At 39.9% G+C, this 16,799-nt stretch overlaps 1 protein-coding gene across 1 annotated transcript in view; it reads right to left on the minus strand.

Annotated features, from left to right (window-relative positions):
• The window catches only part of SEMA3A (semaphorin 3A), a 171,378-nt gene extending 155,182 nt beyond the window's left edge, over positions 1–16,196 (minus strand). Inside the window, exon 1 of the mRNA XM_051642676.1 lies at positions 16,005–16,196. Within this exon, the coding sequence (XP_051498636.1) occupies positions 16,005–16,116 (112 nt within the window). The 5' untranslated portion in view covers positions 16,117–16,196. The remainder of the gene's footprint in view (positions 1–16,004) is intronic.
• Positions 16,197–16,799: the final 603 nt, after the last annotated feature.

The following is a 16,799-nucleotide window of genomic DNA, read 5'->3' on the forward strand; positions in this document are numbered from 1 at the left end:
TGGTGTGGACTTTTTAATTTAGTTTGAGTTGAGCTGGATTTGGGTTTTTTCAGTTTGGTTGGTTGTTTTGTTTAAAATAGCATTTGATCTCCTCCATATCTGGCCTAATCAACTGACTACTGCAGAAGGCTCATGTTTGGGTAGTTTCAACACCAACATTGCTAACACCCTGTAAAAATACTAAAAGCCAATGTCCTGGTTTTCAGAACTTTTACTTTAAGCAAGCTGTCATTCTCTCCACAACGTACACGTGTATCTTCAATTAATGCTAACACTGTCTTCATGAAACATCATGACAAATATTCATTCATTCTTTGTTTCCTGGTATGAGCAAACGAGAAAAGATCCACCTCCCACCCACATTCTGTAACAGATTTAGGAATGCAAGACCTTTCATGCTTAAATCATCTACTATGCAATACAAACGTTTATACCCACTGAAACACAAAACACATCATTCATTATTTTGAAACTTAATTTAGAATTAGACATTTACATTAAGGAACAGCTAAAAATAACTTGCAGCAGGGTGTGGCATAATTTTGCACTGTTCATGGATCTGGTCCAAATATGGGTGTATAAATAGCTTCATATTTGTATGCATTATGTAGGTAAATACATGCATGCACCTAAGGATATTTTCAGAATTCAGAGAGTTTAGCAAGTTTCTTTCCTCAGCTTAGCTTCACAGAGGGATAGGCTGAGCTTAGCCAGACCCAAAAAATCGCTCTGGAAGAGCAGTGAGGTGGGAGAGGGCTCCTGGTCTCTGGAGGACAAAGCAAAGGAACAAGTTCCCTGTGTTGCAATTATACCCCAGGTACCCTGTCACTGGCTGGCAATTTTGCATAGATGTCTGATGTCTGTGTGCCCTTTAGTTGTCACTTGAACAGGCACAGAGACCTTCTTGCAGCAAGTGGCCTTCTTTATGTATGAATCTGTACATGCATGTTAATACATAACAGAATTTCTACCTTTCAACATCATCCTTGGCCATCACTAGAAAAGTGTCAGGATGCCTCAGTTCCCAGACATCATACTTGTTTACTAATGAGCTTCTCTGTAGGTTGTCCTCTGATTGCTAACACAATTTAAATAACAGCTCCAAATAATTAAATCAATGCCCCTTACAGCCTCCTGAAGGACTTTGCAGCCAGCTGCACTAGAGATTAAAAGTAGTGCAAATGTGTTCCCTATTGGATTTTATGTCACAAATGTTTCCTGATCCTATTTTTAATAGAAAATATTATTTTTGCTAACTTCTTTAAATGTGTACGTATCATAAAATGTGAAAAATTTTATTGCCCCACCTCCCTCTACTACATTTGAGACTTTCGGCATTTTCTTACAATGTGACATAGACCACAATAAATTTTAGGATAATAGAAGTGTCTGCACAAGTGGCTACATCTCAGTGCCTGCAATTTGAGATTTCTCTTGCTGTTTTGCAAAGAGTACTAAGAGTCCATTGACAAGATGTCTGGGGCGAGGGAGCACATGGCCCCATGCTTGCTGTCCCACTTTGTCAGTCTGATGTTTGAAAAGGAGCAGGGATTTCTTACTCTCTTGCTAGCATTAGCAGCTTTGTGGAGTGGCAGGAAAGCAGCTCTGGAGTCTCCTACTGTGGGGAGATCTGAGCCCTCTCCAATGAACTCATGTGAGGAGCAGGCAGCAGCAACTTTCGCTCAGTGCCTGGAGCCATAGACTACAGTCAAAAAGTAATCCAGTAAGGGATAAAAGTTTCCACAACACTGTGCCCTTTTGCAATAGATATGGGAATGGCTACTGAAACAGAACAACTGCATTATGGAAACTCTAGTCCAACACTGCAGAACTACTTAAGTTACTGTGCTGGAATCAGTGGAACAGCTTCCAGGCTGATTTGTGTCTAATGAGTGTTCTATGCTACATTGACACAGACAGACTTCTGCACAGATTGCTTCAATGGAAAGACCTGTTAGCAGGGAAAATGGAAGAGAGCTTGGATAAGACAGCATTCCTCTGTTCAAAAACTCAGTTTAAACTTGCTGGGTATTCAAAAATATCTAATCAAATTTCATACTGATACACATCCTTAAAAGGACTCAAAGATGCACCAGACTGAGCAAGGGTCCATCATAGTGACTTCAGTTGATGTTGTATCCTACTGGTTGTGAGGATGAACCAAAGCAAGGTATTGAAATTTCTTGTAGTAAAGCACAGAGAAGACAAGGGATAAGCAGGACCAAGAAAGATTGGTATTGAATTAAAACTTTTTAATTTAGGAACAGAGCAATATTTTGAACTCCTCTTGCCTCATTTCTTTTTTTGGAAAAGCTCAACAATTTCAAGTGATCTTAACAATTTCTTGGTTTTCTTGCTTTATTATTTCATAAGTGAAGAACTTGTATAACCTACTAAAAGGGTACTTCACACCACAAGTGCCACATGCATTGAAATCAATGGGACTACTCATGTGAGTAGGAGTTTGTAAGATCAGTCCTTTTTTCATGTTTAATCTTCTGGTAAATACCAAGGCAAATCATATTTCATTACAGGAATATTACTATGATTGAGCAAATCCCAGTGCCTTTGAATAACTGCCCTTCATAAATTCAGTGAATCAAATTGCATTTAACTTTGTCTCCGAGTCCTTTTCAGGACAACGCAACCAGATCAAATTAGTGCACAGAAGCTTTTAAAATTTATGTGTTGTAAACGATTACAGGGGTGACACAGGCTATTTACTGAATTATGGATCTTGGATGAAATACAGCACGGTTTTTCAGGATAAACAGATGGAAACTACTAAATCATATTGGTAATATCATGGTTTACCAATATGATATTGGTAAACTACAGCAACAGTCCCATGTTACCTCATGATTTAGGGGTAGGTAATCCGCAACAGCTTTGGAGGTGAACTTTGGAAACATTTTCTAGTCCTTGTGCCTGCCTAATCACAGTTTTTGGAGCTGTTTCAGGCATAAATGGCTTACTAAATCTTTCTCTCTCCATATATACACATGCCTATTCTATCTAAGCAGACACAAGGTACAATAAAACATACAGAAAACTGTCTGGCTCAGAGCCTATTAAGATTTTTATTTTACTCTTGTGTTCCTCGTTTTCCTACTGTTTACTTTCACTTTTTCACCTTTTTGGACGAATGAAGAACTGTATCTTTTGAAGGATTCATTTAGTTTTAAACTAAAGCATTCACCTCTTCTACCTAGTTGAGCATATACTAGAGGAGCAGAATAGTGAAATGCTGAGCAGATTGTAAGGAAGATTAAAGCAGGGATCATTTTGGGTGCCTCCTGGGTCAGATGCAGACATATTTCAGAATAATACTCAAAACCTTTACATTTCTTTCACTCATATCACACTTGTCTGCCAGACTTTCAATGAAGGTCTACATCTGGTTACAGCTTAGATCTACTTCTTTTTTTCCTTTGCTCCCCCCCGCTCCATCCCCCGCCCCAGACAGGAGGGAGGGTGGCTTTTTTAACTTACCTTTTTTTTTTAAGTATTAAAAGAAGCAGAAAATATATAGTAGTGGGAGACCTGATATTGCTTTTTAAGATTCCCCAAGTGGTCATTATTACAGCAGATCAATTTAAGGCACAGGAGTTTCCATACCTGTGAATAGGGTAAAGTTTTATAGTGCTGCTTTTCACAGCACTTTGAAATGTAATGATCTTTGCCAGAAGCTAGCTAGAGTATTATTTACATATCTCCCTTTCTACATCAACTGACCATTCACATGCAAATAGGAGCGTTGACAGCTTTTCCACACATTTATGAAACCCAGTGATCTGTCCGTTTTTCGAATCAGAATGACAGATATGACAATGCCTTAGAATAAAACCCTGCCACACTCTAGATTAGTTTCTTACTTTGTAATACTGAGTATGGGAAGAAAAAAAAAAGAAAAAAAAAAGCAGTCAATTTGCTTTGAATATAAAATTTTGGGAGCACAGTGAATGAATTTTGGTCACAAAATAAGTATTGCTTTCTTAGAGACCAGCTGGGGGACAGCAGTTTTACAAACTATTTGAAAGGCAGAATTAACTTAAGCTAATGTTTTTTCCTCTCTTGTTTACTCAGAACCCAACAAAATAGCTCAGCCCCTCAAAAAAAAAAAAAGAAAAAAAAAAAGAGAGTAGGTTCAAATCATTGCACAGTAGACACACCATGATATGAGGGGAGGAAAATGAGCAGTAGACACTCAAGCTAGTCATGCATGTTCAACCCCATGTTTGAAGAAACTTGACTTGTACTACTGAGCACTTGCCCAGAGTATGTACTTGTTCATAAATCAGTTTCAGAACAGTTCACCTCTGCACAGAGCAGGTTCCTGGTCTGGCCCTGAATGTGCAAGAAACTGCCTCTAAAACTCTGCTGTCTGAAAGACTTAGCTGAGTGGTTCAGCTCAGGACAATATTGTGCTTTCATGGTGATTATCAAAAATCATTGCTATCCTACCCACTCGGCAGTTGTTATTTTAATGTTAAACTTGTCTTAAGACCTAAAGTCTCCTTTTCTGGTGTGGTTTCAGTGTCTTATAACCAGAAACAAATACACATTTCCTAGTCTAAAAAGCTATATTCCACCTCTCATGTAATTTACATACATTGATCACTTCCATATGTTTGGCATAAATTAAACTAGTTTCTAGGCCTAGTAATTGGGGTGAACCTTCAGTGAAACAAAATTCAGTTTGTCACATTCCTACATGCTGATAAAAAAGTTTTTAAGAGAATGGTATTTATGAGAAATGTCCTTTGAAAAGCTGTTTGTGGCCTCAGCTATGGAAATTATGTCCAAAAACTTCAAGTTGCATTGCTGGGTCTTGTCCTCAGTCCCTTTGGTGCAATGTCAATTAGCAGTACCAGTGATCTAATTCCCTTCTCACATGCATCACTGCAGTCACAGTCATTTAATGAAGTTACACTTGATTTACACCAGAATAATTGGTGATAACTTAAACTTTCTAACACAGAATAATAATACACATGAGACTTGATACTGCTTTCTCTGAAGACAAATGAAAATAGTTTCTTTACTCCAGTAAATTGAACCTTTTACACTGGTGTCTGTTGGTCTGTTTGCCAGCCTCAAGAACTGGACTTTGGTCTTTTAGCACCAGCAAAACTGTCAGAAAACTGTGTAGCAAATGGTCAAGTAAAAACACTGTAGTCTAACAAGTCAAACCACAAACTCATGCCTGAAGTTCAAAGGTACATAAAAATCATACAAAATCTTGTATTGGCTCTGTATTTCTTAATTAATGGCATGAAAACTGGTACTTTATTACCAAAAAAGAATGTTATTAAAAGCAACCATTACATAATGTAAGTGGCACGAGGAAGTATAAAAGCAAAGAAAAAAAATTCCTTGAGCTAATTCACTAAAGGTAATATTTAAATGCTGCATTTAAGGTATGTAGAATATAAGAACAAATAATTTTATTTTCACATAGGCCAGGCTGATGAGTGGAACAGGTGCTTTTTCACTTATTTTAGAAATGAGGATGTGAATTTTACAGAGATCCAGAATTCCAGTTCTGAATTTATTATAGCAGTTAATCCTCGTTATTAGGTTTGAACTAGGGCTGTCAAGCAACAGTTTTCCAGTGAGCTGGTCTACAAATGATAGGCAATTATATCTGACTGAACTGATTACTGAGTATTTGCTCAAGTGGCTAATAAAAGCTGCAGTCACTCTGGACTGGGAAGCACTCTGGTTGGGAAGCATTTTGGTTATGGAAAGTCAGAGAAAGGGGTGTGGGCAGGAAGAAACAGAACTTTTCTTTCCAGAATATGTTGGGCAGGAAAACATATTCTTGCAGGGACAGAAGAGTATTAAACACCAGTGGCCTGGTAAGGTACGTTCAGACTGTGTAGAAAGGAGAGGAAGTGCAGAAAGTGAGGTTTTTAGTTTTGTCTGACAAGCACAACAAAAAGATGTCATTTTTCTCTCCCTCTTAATTTTAGAGTAGGATTATCAGCTCTGATTTGAAAACAAGAGAAGCCTAATTTAAACTCAGAAAAACAGGTCGGGATCTTGCCAGCATTTACACACCTTTGATAGGCAGTATTGCAAAGACTAAACACAAAGGCTCTTCTTCTCCAGTCACCTGTAATCACCTTCACAGTGTGTTTAGTGTGACATAGAGGCCGATACTAAAAAAAAAAAACATTGTGAAGGGTCCTTGTATAGAACTGTCTGGAATATCCAAATTTAATCAAATTAGATATGCTTTCTGGATAATAGGCATGTGTTTCATGTCACAGGCATACACAGCTGTGATTATAATTATTATAATAACTTTAAAGTACCTGTAAGCCCTTTGTATGTTGATCAAAAATAAGTTGCGACTGAACTTCAAATATACACATTAATGGGATTATTCTGAGAGTAGCATACAGCTCTGAATAAGCATGGTAAGTCTCTGACCTCAAGCAATTCCTCATGAGTTCATTTAATACCACTTTACAGGTGAAGAAGCTGACTCAGAAGAGCCAAAGAATTAACAGGATTTCACATCTATGTTACTTTCTTTGATTTCCATTACAGTACAGACTTCCTGCGTATAATCAGCTGTGGTGCTGGGTTTCTGCTAACCTCCAACCTCCATTTGTAGGTGAGGGTAACAAAACTTTCCTAATTTGTGTGACTGTTGTCCAGTAAAGAGTGTGAGCTCCAGTGGGGCTTAAAAGAATGATGAAAGACAAAAAATCGTACAGGGATGACAGAAAAGGAAGCAGAATACCCAGTAGACTCCAGTTCCATAACAAATGGGAAACAAAATTTGAAAAAGCAGAATTAGAAATTTACGTTAATCTTGACCTCAATACTCCAAGCTACAGAGAAAACCAAACTTTTCAATGGACGAGGTTATTTTAATTAATTAATTAATTTCATGAAACCCCTTTAAAAAGAGTAACAAAGAATTTAATTTCAAATTTAATTAATTCCTAAACCTTTTCACTTGAGTTGAAATCTTGCTTGTCTATTTGCTGGAGGTCAGTCTGTATGGCTACAGTACAAATGACTGAGGATACATATTTAGGACAGCAAGATGGACAGGTTTAGTATACTGATAACCACACAGCCAGCATCCTGCAAATACTGCTTTCACTGATGGGTAGGACATTTCAGATAAGTGCCAACAAGAGCACTTTCAAAATGTTATCATACCCTCCTGTACCTCTGAAGATACGCTCTGTTTTGGTGAGTGGATTCTGACATGCCTTGGAAGAGAAGCAATTTAGAAGTCAAGCAATTTCCTAACTATGCAATTTGCAGGTAGTTCAGGAACACATTTATAATGTTGTCTGCAAGGCTGTCAGAGCAAGAGGTTTTGATATAGCCATTTATCTGCTGTAGTAGAAGGGAATGTGAGTAGAAAAGCAATCTGGAATATTAAGTTTTCTTTCCCAGATCCCCAGACATAATTTCTGCTGTCCCTCCTGTTACTTGACAGAACTGGCATTTACCACATGGGCCCAGCAGAATGGAGATCTTGTACAGGACCTAGTGTGATGGAGATGAGACCAAAGTGGCCTACATAAGACTACAGAGCAACACTTATCATTGCTGATATGACCCTTTTTACATTTTATGAAAAAGAGCATCAGGAGTCAGCAACATTTCAGACTATACAGTCATACAAAAGTAGTAAAGTTGCCCTGAGAAATCCACAAAGGAAGCAAAAATAATGTCAATGCCCTGAAATCTCCACTTCATCTCAAGGTACCTCACTCTATGCCTTAGCCAGGCGTCAGATGTGTGTCTAGCAAAGGGTATCTATTGCCATTCCAGTGTGATTTGGTGATGGAAGTTGTACCCTGCACTCTCTGTAGCTCTTTTGGATGCTTGTGAGCTGTATTTATAGTCTGTTACCTCTAGAAAAGGCTACCAACCCCTCCCCCTTGAAAGGCAGCTCTAAATCCTTTAAATTATCTCACAGAGCTTTTTTGTGCCCTTTTCTCACACAAGGCTGGAATTTCAAAAGGAGTCAAGAGGGGCCGTCAGAACCAACATGAGCTTTGCTTCATTAGAGTGGAGAGTAAAGGAGAGGTCTTTTTCCTCCTTCCACAAGTTAGATGAAAGTAAATAACTACTTCATTCCCCAGATTGTTCCCTGCAAGATCCAACTTTGCACAAAAATATTTATAAAAGATGAGAATTTTATGTGACTGCTCACGTCTAAAGTTTCTGCAACATCCAGCTGGAGAGATAAGCAGGCGGCCCAACAAATGTCAAACAACTTTAAAACATTAGAAGAATGGCAAAAACTTCTGACTTTACTGCATTTGGTTATCAAACGGCAAGGGATGAAAACTAGATGTGACACAAAGTAGACTAGTGCTCACACGTTTCAGAGATTGCTGTAGATTTGTCTAGCTCAAGGGGAATCTGTAATCCTCCAAGTGAGAAAAGAATCCCCCAAACTATAAGTCTATTTAGAATTTTTAGAAATGAACCTAAATTAGGTTTCATTCTGCTCTCACTTGTGAAATAGCTCAGCTGTAACAGGGGAGAATCAGGGTCAAGGCACCTGTCCTCTGAGTTGCACACATACATATGTATTTTTATTTTCAAACTATGCTATATTAAATTGGGTCTTGAATACATTTTTCTTTTAAAGTATAGAAACATTCAGAAAGTAACAGAGCTGGTCACAGGACAGCTTATTGAGAGCTCCGAATAATCAAGCTATTAAATTGGTAAGCTCTGCAGTCCCAGACAGTCACTTCCAGCATGTGTCACTGGATTTGGGATGAGCTTATTAAGGAGGGAAATAGGAAATATGAGATGTTAAGTTAGATAATTGTTTCAAGAATATGAAGAATTTAAAGGTACTGTATATTTCTTACTGTGACTGAAAGTTTGATGCAAATTTAGACAGGGTCACAGATGGCCTCTACATCATAGATACTGAAGGCATATTTAAGTTTAATCAGTTGGATTCTTACACAATTTTAAATACTCCTTTAGGCAAAGACCGTTTCTTAGATTAGGGTTCTCTGAGATCCGAATACAGCCTAGGTTTTTCCATAGCCTTTAATTGCTACCTTCTTTTGATACCTTCCTTGAAAAATAGAAACTAAATGAATGAACAAGAAGCTTAATTCCTTTTACAGCCACTGAAAAGCAATAAGCACCCTTAAAGTCTCACTCAGCCTGCTTAACCAAGATTAGCTCTCTGGAGGTACGTCTCCTTCCACTGACAGTGAAAAGAGCCTAATGTGGCTGACTATGTCAGTCAAAAAGAAAGAGAAAGACACCACAGAGAATCTCCTGTGGTGCAAGAGAAAAGCTACAGCGCTCTTAAGATTTCTGATGCTCTCAACAGCTGTGGCCATCCTTTTCTCTCTTGTGCATTGGGGCACTATCCCACTTGGAAAAAAATAGGAAAAGTCAAGTAAATGTACTATCCCCACAGTTATTCTCACCCTTCACAGCTGTTACTGGAAGAGAGCAGCTAACCTATATGAAGGCTGTATGTGGGAGGACCGTGAACTTGCAGACATTCCTGAAGGCAGCTTTAATCCTGCAAGGGAAGGAATTCGCTGAATCGCCCACCAGCACCAGCACAACACCAGCAGAGACTTTCACATGTAACTCCAATTAACAAGAGCACCAGGACAAGATATAGAACTTCCATTTAAAATTTTGACATAGAGTTCCTAGGGTCCACCCCACACATTTGCTTAAAAATAAGCATGTGGAAGCCTGAAGACAATTTTACCCTTTTTAGCTTTCAAACAACTGGAAAATGTCACAACCACTGACACCACTTAGAAAGATTTGTTTTCTCCCCAGTTACTTAGGCACTGCCTCAGGTGAAGATGTCAAGTTCCTGCTGATGTAGAAAATGTCCAAAATATTGGAGAAACTTGGTATTGCTTGTGCTTCCATTGCAGTGTTCCAGGTATGTATGCATATGAAAGAAAAAGCCTGTGGGCTGGAGGAAGTAAATAAAAAGATGTCTCTCTAATAGCAGCTGTGGGCATTAAAGGCTGTATGCAGAATCAGTGATTAGGCAAACTAAAACCATATTAAAAGGATCAGAGTATAGCAATGCATAGAATAAAAACTAAAAATGCTTCCAAGCAAAATGAGAGTCAAAAATACAAGTAATTTAGTGGTTTCTTCTCAGATGGAACTCCATGTAAATGCTTTCTGTATAAACAGAAGCACACGCAGGAGATTATCATAAAGAACCTATTTACCTTGTAGCAACCTGCAAAGACTGAGTTTCTGATTTTAAATATCGTTTTGCTAAACATTACGGAATAAACACACACCTGAATAAACCATAAACAAACAGATAGGTACTTCAGTCCTGATCAAAAGACTTCAAGCACAGAAGTAAATTTTAAGGCAGACTTCACGTATCAGTAGATCCATTGAGCTCAGGGAAACCCTGGATATTGAAATTCCTCACTAGGCCAGGGTTTTAAGGATGCTGTAAAAACAGTACAAGTAAGTGCTGCACACCTTGTCCACAGAAAAAGAGTTCCCATTGCTGTCAATACACCACCTACCATGAATAATTCTGTAATTTGCAAGCCATACAGAACAAATAATTATAGAGAACTCCAGCTTCTCAGAAAAGGGAGGCTCTGTAATTCAGAAACCACTTTTTCCACTGGAATTAAATGGGAAAGCTGGAAACACAAAATGAAAATGTTGGGCTAGGTTTTCACCCTCCTTGTTCTAATTACACTGCCTGTCTCAGGCATTAATTAGCTAGCTGAAAATTTCCCTATATAGGCAAGATCTGAGCTTAGGCACTTCCTTCATCAGCTTCTCCCTCCTGTCAGGCTGTGGAGTGTGTCAGAGGCAGGCAGGGTAGTCCTACCATCTCCCCTGACAGTTCTCACATCTCTTGAAGACCTCACTCAATCAACATTAGAAAGACCAACTCGCAGATACTCTCTGAAGAACTCATAACTGTGGGGCAAAAACCAAAAGGCTGATGAGGCTGTAGCTTCATCTGGTATCTTCACTGTCTCCAAGCCTCCTGCACTGACTTCACGGTGAGGCCTCAGAAGGCCGGAGCCAGGCAGAAACGCTGTCAGGAATGGTGGAAGCTGAAGAGTGCTACAAACCTGTGCCTAGCCTACAAACATTTCTGGTTTGCCGTCCCTCACAGTTTTCCTCCTAAGTATGCCCTTTTCTCCTTTTCAGGCACATTAGAGAGGCTTTTCCCTCAGACAGTACTCTTACAACATAACTTAAGCAAAAGAGTTTTTATAAGCCGATACCTTGAAATCTGAGACAAACTCCAGTACCGGTCCCAACTCAAGAAAGACAGGCTCCCTTGCCAATATTTCTCTCCCTGTTTCCTTCTCCAACTTTGTCCTGCTTTTCCAATATTTGTGGAGGTATTGAATTGTGAGTTATAGAGTTTGATGGAAAGGAAAAACCACAATCAAACCCACTGACAGGTCATCAACTACAATCAGACTGGGTCAACAAACTACAAACCAAGTATCATATTTACACTAGTGTACATTCAGGTAATTCAGCATGGTGTCATTCCTCCCGTGTCATGGAATGCTGGACAGATTGAAATGGACAGAAGTTTTGCCATTGTTTTCACTAGGGCCAGGATTTCATCCATATAAAAATCCATCCTATAGAACTGTAAATCAACTGCATATCACACATGGAGTAGTTCTCACTATCACTGCAACTTTAAATGCGACACTTCTTTTTAATATGGTTTGAATTGGAGCCAGGGAGTAATACAGCTAAATCTGTGTGCAATCCTTTTCCAGTTACTTATTCTCAAGTAATATGTATCCAATTGAGCAACAATAACAAAGGAGAACCACACATGTACTCTTACAAAACATATTTACAGCATTTAGTAATTTTCAGTAGACAAATAGGACGCGACAGATGGATTTGAGAAAGTTGGGTTCACAAGATTTATTCATGTGGAGACAAAAATCGAGGTTGCCTAAGGAAAAATCTGTAAATCAAGGAATCACTAATGGAAACTCTCTCTTTCTTTGGGCTTATGTGTTTATAATTGAAGGTTACTGTAGCTGGTTCTATCTCTGTTTGTGCTGTTACCTCCCCATACAGAGATTAACAAATGAAAATAGGAAACAATAAATGATACAAGAAATCCATCTGGAATTAAGGCTATATTTATTGTTTTAAACTTTGCACACTCAACTTTATCACCATCTTCCTGAGAACTCTATTCAATAGAAGTTCAGAATCTGAACAGAATCTGTGACCCAGTGACACAATACAGAGAGTTACAACCAACACTGAAACTGAAGCAAATGAGATTAAAAAAACACAAACCGACCAAAAACCAATAATCAAACAACAAAGTCCCCTACATTCTTTAAGGAAAGATTCCTTCACTTTTGACATATCAACAATGACACTTCTTGTTACTTCTACAGTAAGGGCACAAAGACTTTGAATGACACAAAAAGAGGAGATCAGAGGTTGAAGGCTCAACTTAGCTTTTTGTTTTATAGCTTGTTTTACCACATTTAGACTGTGATCCAAAACTTAGTGACTCAATGAACTTTGTATCACGCCTTTAATCATATTAATTCCCTCCGACTGAAATAAGTAGAGAAATAGAATCTGCGCCAAACCTTTCCAATTCACGCACTAGAATGAAAATGCCTGAAAACTTTAAACGTACAGAGCAAAACCCTGATGTTATTGAACAGGAGCTTCATCACAGCTCTCAGCTGGACAAGGATTTCCCAAGTGTTCTCATCAAATTTCTCTTCTTTCATATGCCACCAAAATCAAGGTGACATAAACCAAATAACCAGACCTCTGTTTTACAATAAACAAAACCTTTTCAGACCACATATGTGACCTTAATATAGGAATTTATACACTGTCCCTTCCTCTTCCTATCGGTAACATGACCCATAGGATGCTTCTAATCTTCTGCACGATTGAGTGACAAGAAGTTAAGAGGAAGCAAGAATAGGAGTTCACCGAAACTTCTGGCCAGCAACCTGGGAAATGGTAGAGCTAATATTGGACCTTTGAAAACTAGTGACCATAGGAAATCAAGGTTGGCAGGGATTTAACCCTTCATGACTCATTTTGCTAACATTTAAGGAAAATGCCTGAGCTTTTTAACCATGTTTGACATCTAATTAGTTGAGAAAAACAAGAAGTTAAAATACATCCTTGCTTTTCTTTTGAAAATAAAGCACCAACAATTAGCTCCAAGGTATTTGTTTAGGCAAAAAACAAGCATGCATGTTAAAAGAAAGCACAAGGACAGCCAGTGAGAAGGCAAGTCACTCAGGTCATTCTTTTCACCCTGCATGTTTGTTGTTTTTTTTATTATCATGAGCTTATTTTACTCAACCACAGCTCTTCATGAAGAGGCAGAATTGGTAAGTAACTGGGTAGCTTTTCCAAAAGGCAAGCAGTTTGAACAGAAATGAATCAGGTAGTATCATAGAGTCATATAGTAGTGAGGAATACCCTGAGAGATGCACATTAGCATGTAAGGTATTCAGACATATTTTCAATACCTACAGCTCTTAAGGCTGTTCCTAAGAAAGGTGTTAACATTGCTCTGTGCATACAACACTGTGCTGGAAGCAGAATTTGTCTGGAAAAGCACCAGCTGATAAGGCTTAGTTTTCCCTGACTAATAATGATATCCCCATCCTTAGGGATCAACGCAGCAGCACAGGCAACACGCTCCTCTTGACCTGGCCAAGTATTTACACTGGTACTTAACATCAAGCATGTGAGTAGCCTGATCTGATTTTTAGGGTTACACATGTTTTAAGTCAAATATGTGATTAAGTATACATGTGAATCAAAGGCTAGCGTGTGAATTCCTGTAAGTCTTCACACTTCAACTTGCTTTGAATTAACTATGCATTTACTTTCCTTGCTACATAGGAAACAGGGTTGCTCAGCACTAGAAATAATTTTCTTTTTACAATGATCTGCCAATTATAAAAACAGGTTTCAGTGTTCCTTTCTGTTTCCTGTTCCGCTCCTACAAGATTGGCTGTATATTAAAATTCGATGTTTGATGTATTTCAGAAATGAAAATGAGACCTTTTCTTCCAGCAAGAGCAGAACTGGACAACAACCACACCACAGAGTAGGAAAATGTTGTTAAACTGTATATGAATACAGGCCCAGCAGGGTAAGAAAAAAAGAAAAAAAGAGAACAAAAAGAAAAAAAGAAAGCCACTATCACCCAGATTTGGCTGTCCTTTGAAATTAGTTTCTGTGAATTTAGTCAGTATGAGCAGGGGAAGCAGGCTTGAGCCATCAATAAACTTTAAAAGGGTGAAAAATAATAAACAATAATTAAATAGCTGTTAAACCCCTTTACAGGATATTTTTATAGCATTTATGCATCTATACACTAATCTGAGTTTCAGTGTGATTGTGAAAGTTTGGAAGCCATTAAGAGGATTTTAATGTGTTTTTTGACATAACATGTAGTTATGGCAGAAGCTTTCTTCAGGTTCTTTTATTCAAAATAATAATTTTGTGTTAAATACAAATTACTTTGCTTATGAAAACCAAATTAAGATATTCTGAACCTCTCAGTGTTATTTTCATACATATCTTTTCAAGTTTAAACATACACAAATATGCACATATGTGTTCTTTAATAAAACCTTGCACATGCATTTATTTCATACAGTACATCCAAGTTTTGCAGGTGTTTAATTTATTTTTTTCCCATCTTAAGTGCAAAAATGATGTCTGCCTTGTGTCAGAGAGGACTTTCCCCCCTCTCATTTGCAGCAGCAGCAAGATGAAAATAATTGGAAAACATTTTTCTACTGGCAAGAGACGTATTGACACTATACTGTAAACTGGGATTGACATCTATGACCAGGCATGCACAAACGTGTTCTCTTTTTTGTCCATTGTAGAAGCAGTGTTACTTTTCCTCCCTTCTCTCAGAACTGTAGCTGCTGGTCCTTCTCTCAGCCTTCAATAATCTGAGAATTGTGAGAAGGCAGCTCTTCTGAGAGACATGCATACACACAGATGTATAGAGCTCCGTTTTAGAAATCATACTCTACAGCTCTTACATTTTAAACTTCTTTCCCAATTGCACATCCTCCAGATTCGGAGAGTTCTTCTGAAAATGTACTTAAGAGGGGAACTATGCTGTTAAAGAGTCTGCCTGATTCAGAGTCCTCATTTAATACTGGCAATATTATATAGAAGTTAATTACTGACAATTGCAGTGTGAATAGCATTACACAATTTCAAACATTAACGTAATCTCATAGCTCTCTTTCTTCAGTTACACCTTCCCTGTGATCTCTAATGAAATACATCAGACTACACCAAAACCAATCCCAGTTCAAATAAATTGCACTGCATTAAACATCCATAGGCAGTATTTTCTAGCGCATAACAGTCCTTTCCTCCTTTTCTGGACTGATCTGTTCCTTTCAGTTTATAGTTTCTTGGCAAACCCACCATCTACTGCTTATGTTAGGCATCTGATTGTCAGATTTGTACAAACTGAATATTCATGACTTGAAAATTAACCACTTCATGCCTAAAAAAAAGGAAAATATAAATCTTCATCTATTCCATGCTGTTTGAAACAGGTCTGGTATTGTGGCTGCACTACATGACCAGCACGGGCGAGATTAGCTGGGTGGCCAAACACGTCTCATCGTTTTAAAGAGTGGAGTCCAATGAAATAGCACAAGACCGAAAAACACTCGTCCACGGATCAGCACGATCCGGAGTCCTTGTCTGCAAATGCAACTAACTCTTCTTTGTCTGTGTTTAAACTGCATGGTACCGACCGTAGCACGGAGTGGCTTTTTAAGTCTTTTCTTTTTCAGATTGTGTGGGTTGTTGTGTTTTTTTTTTCCCTAATGCAAATTTCCCCTTTGGAAGATAAGGAAAACGAGAGAGGAAGGTGGAGAGGGTGGTGGGGAGCGACGGGGCAAGGAGGAGAGGTTTTGAGGAAAACCGAGAATAAGAGAGAACAACAGACTTACCTTTATAGGATAATTTGAGCCTTGGCACATTATTCTTCACATGCTGACAGTTCACTCTTCCTGCTAGTAATACTCCCAAGGAAAGCAAGGCAATCCCCCTGAGCCAGCCCATGCTGCAGCAGCCACTGTAGGGTCCCTGCGAGCCGGAGCCGCGGCGCTCCCCGTCCTGCCGGGCGCCGCCGGGGAACTTCAGGCAACCTGGGGAGCGGAGGTAACAGGTGATGGGGGTGGGCTCCGCGCCCCGCCGCGCCCCGCCGCGCCCCGCTGCCGCCGCCGCCAGCCGCCCCGGCCCCCCGCCTCGCCTCGCCTCCGCCGCCACCGCCGCCGGGGCAACTTCAAGCCCCTCTCACGCACACGCCGCGGGCCGGAAAAGGAGGCAGCCCCCGGGCGCGAGTGGCGTGCGGGCGGGGGGGCGGCATGATGCGGGCGGCGGCGGCGGGCCGGGGGCAGGGGCAGGGGCCGGGGCCGGGCCGGGCCGGGGCTGGCCGGCGGGGCGCTCCCGGCGCGGCGGGGGCGGGCGGGTCCCGGGCGGCGGGGGCGGGCGCGGCGGCGGCCCCGCGTTCCCCGCGCACATGGAGGAGACAGACGGGGGACACCGGTTCTCCCCGCGCTCCCGAGAGCGGCTGACAATGGGAGAGCAGGAAAGCTCGACACCCCCCCCCCCCTCCTCTCTCTGCTGTCACACCACACATGCAGGGGAAAGGAGAGGAAAAAAAAAAGCAAAGAAAGAAAGAAAAAAAAAAAAAAGGCAAGAAACACATCGCGGCAGAGAGGGGGGAACAGAAACCTCCACCG

Source organism: Apus apus, chromosome 1 (assembly GCF_020740795.1).
Source record: "Apus apus isolate bApuApu2 chromosome 1, bApuApu2.pri.cur, whole genome shotgun sequence".
NCBI lineage: Eukaryota > Metazoa > Chordata > Aves > Apodiformes > Apodidae > Apus > Apus apus.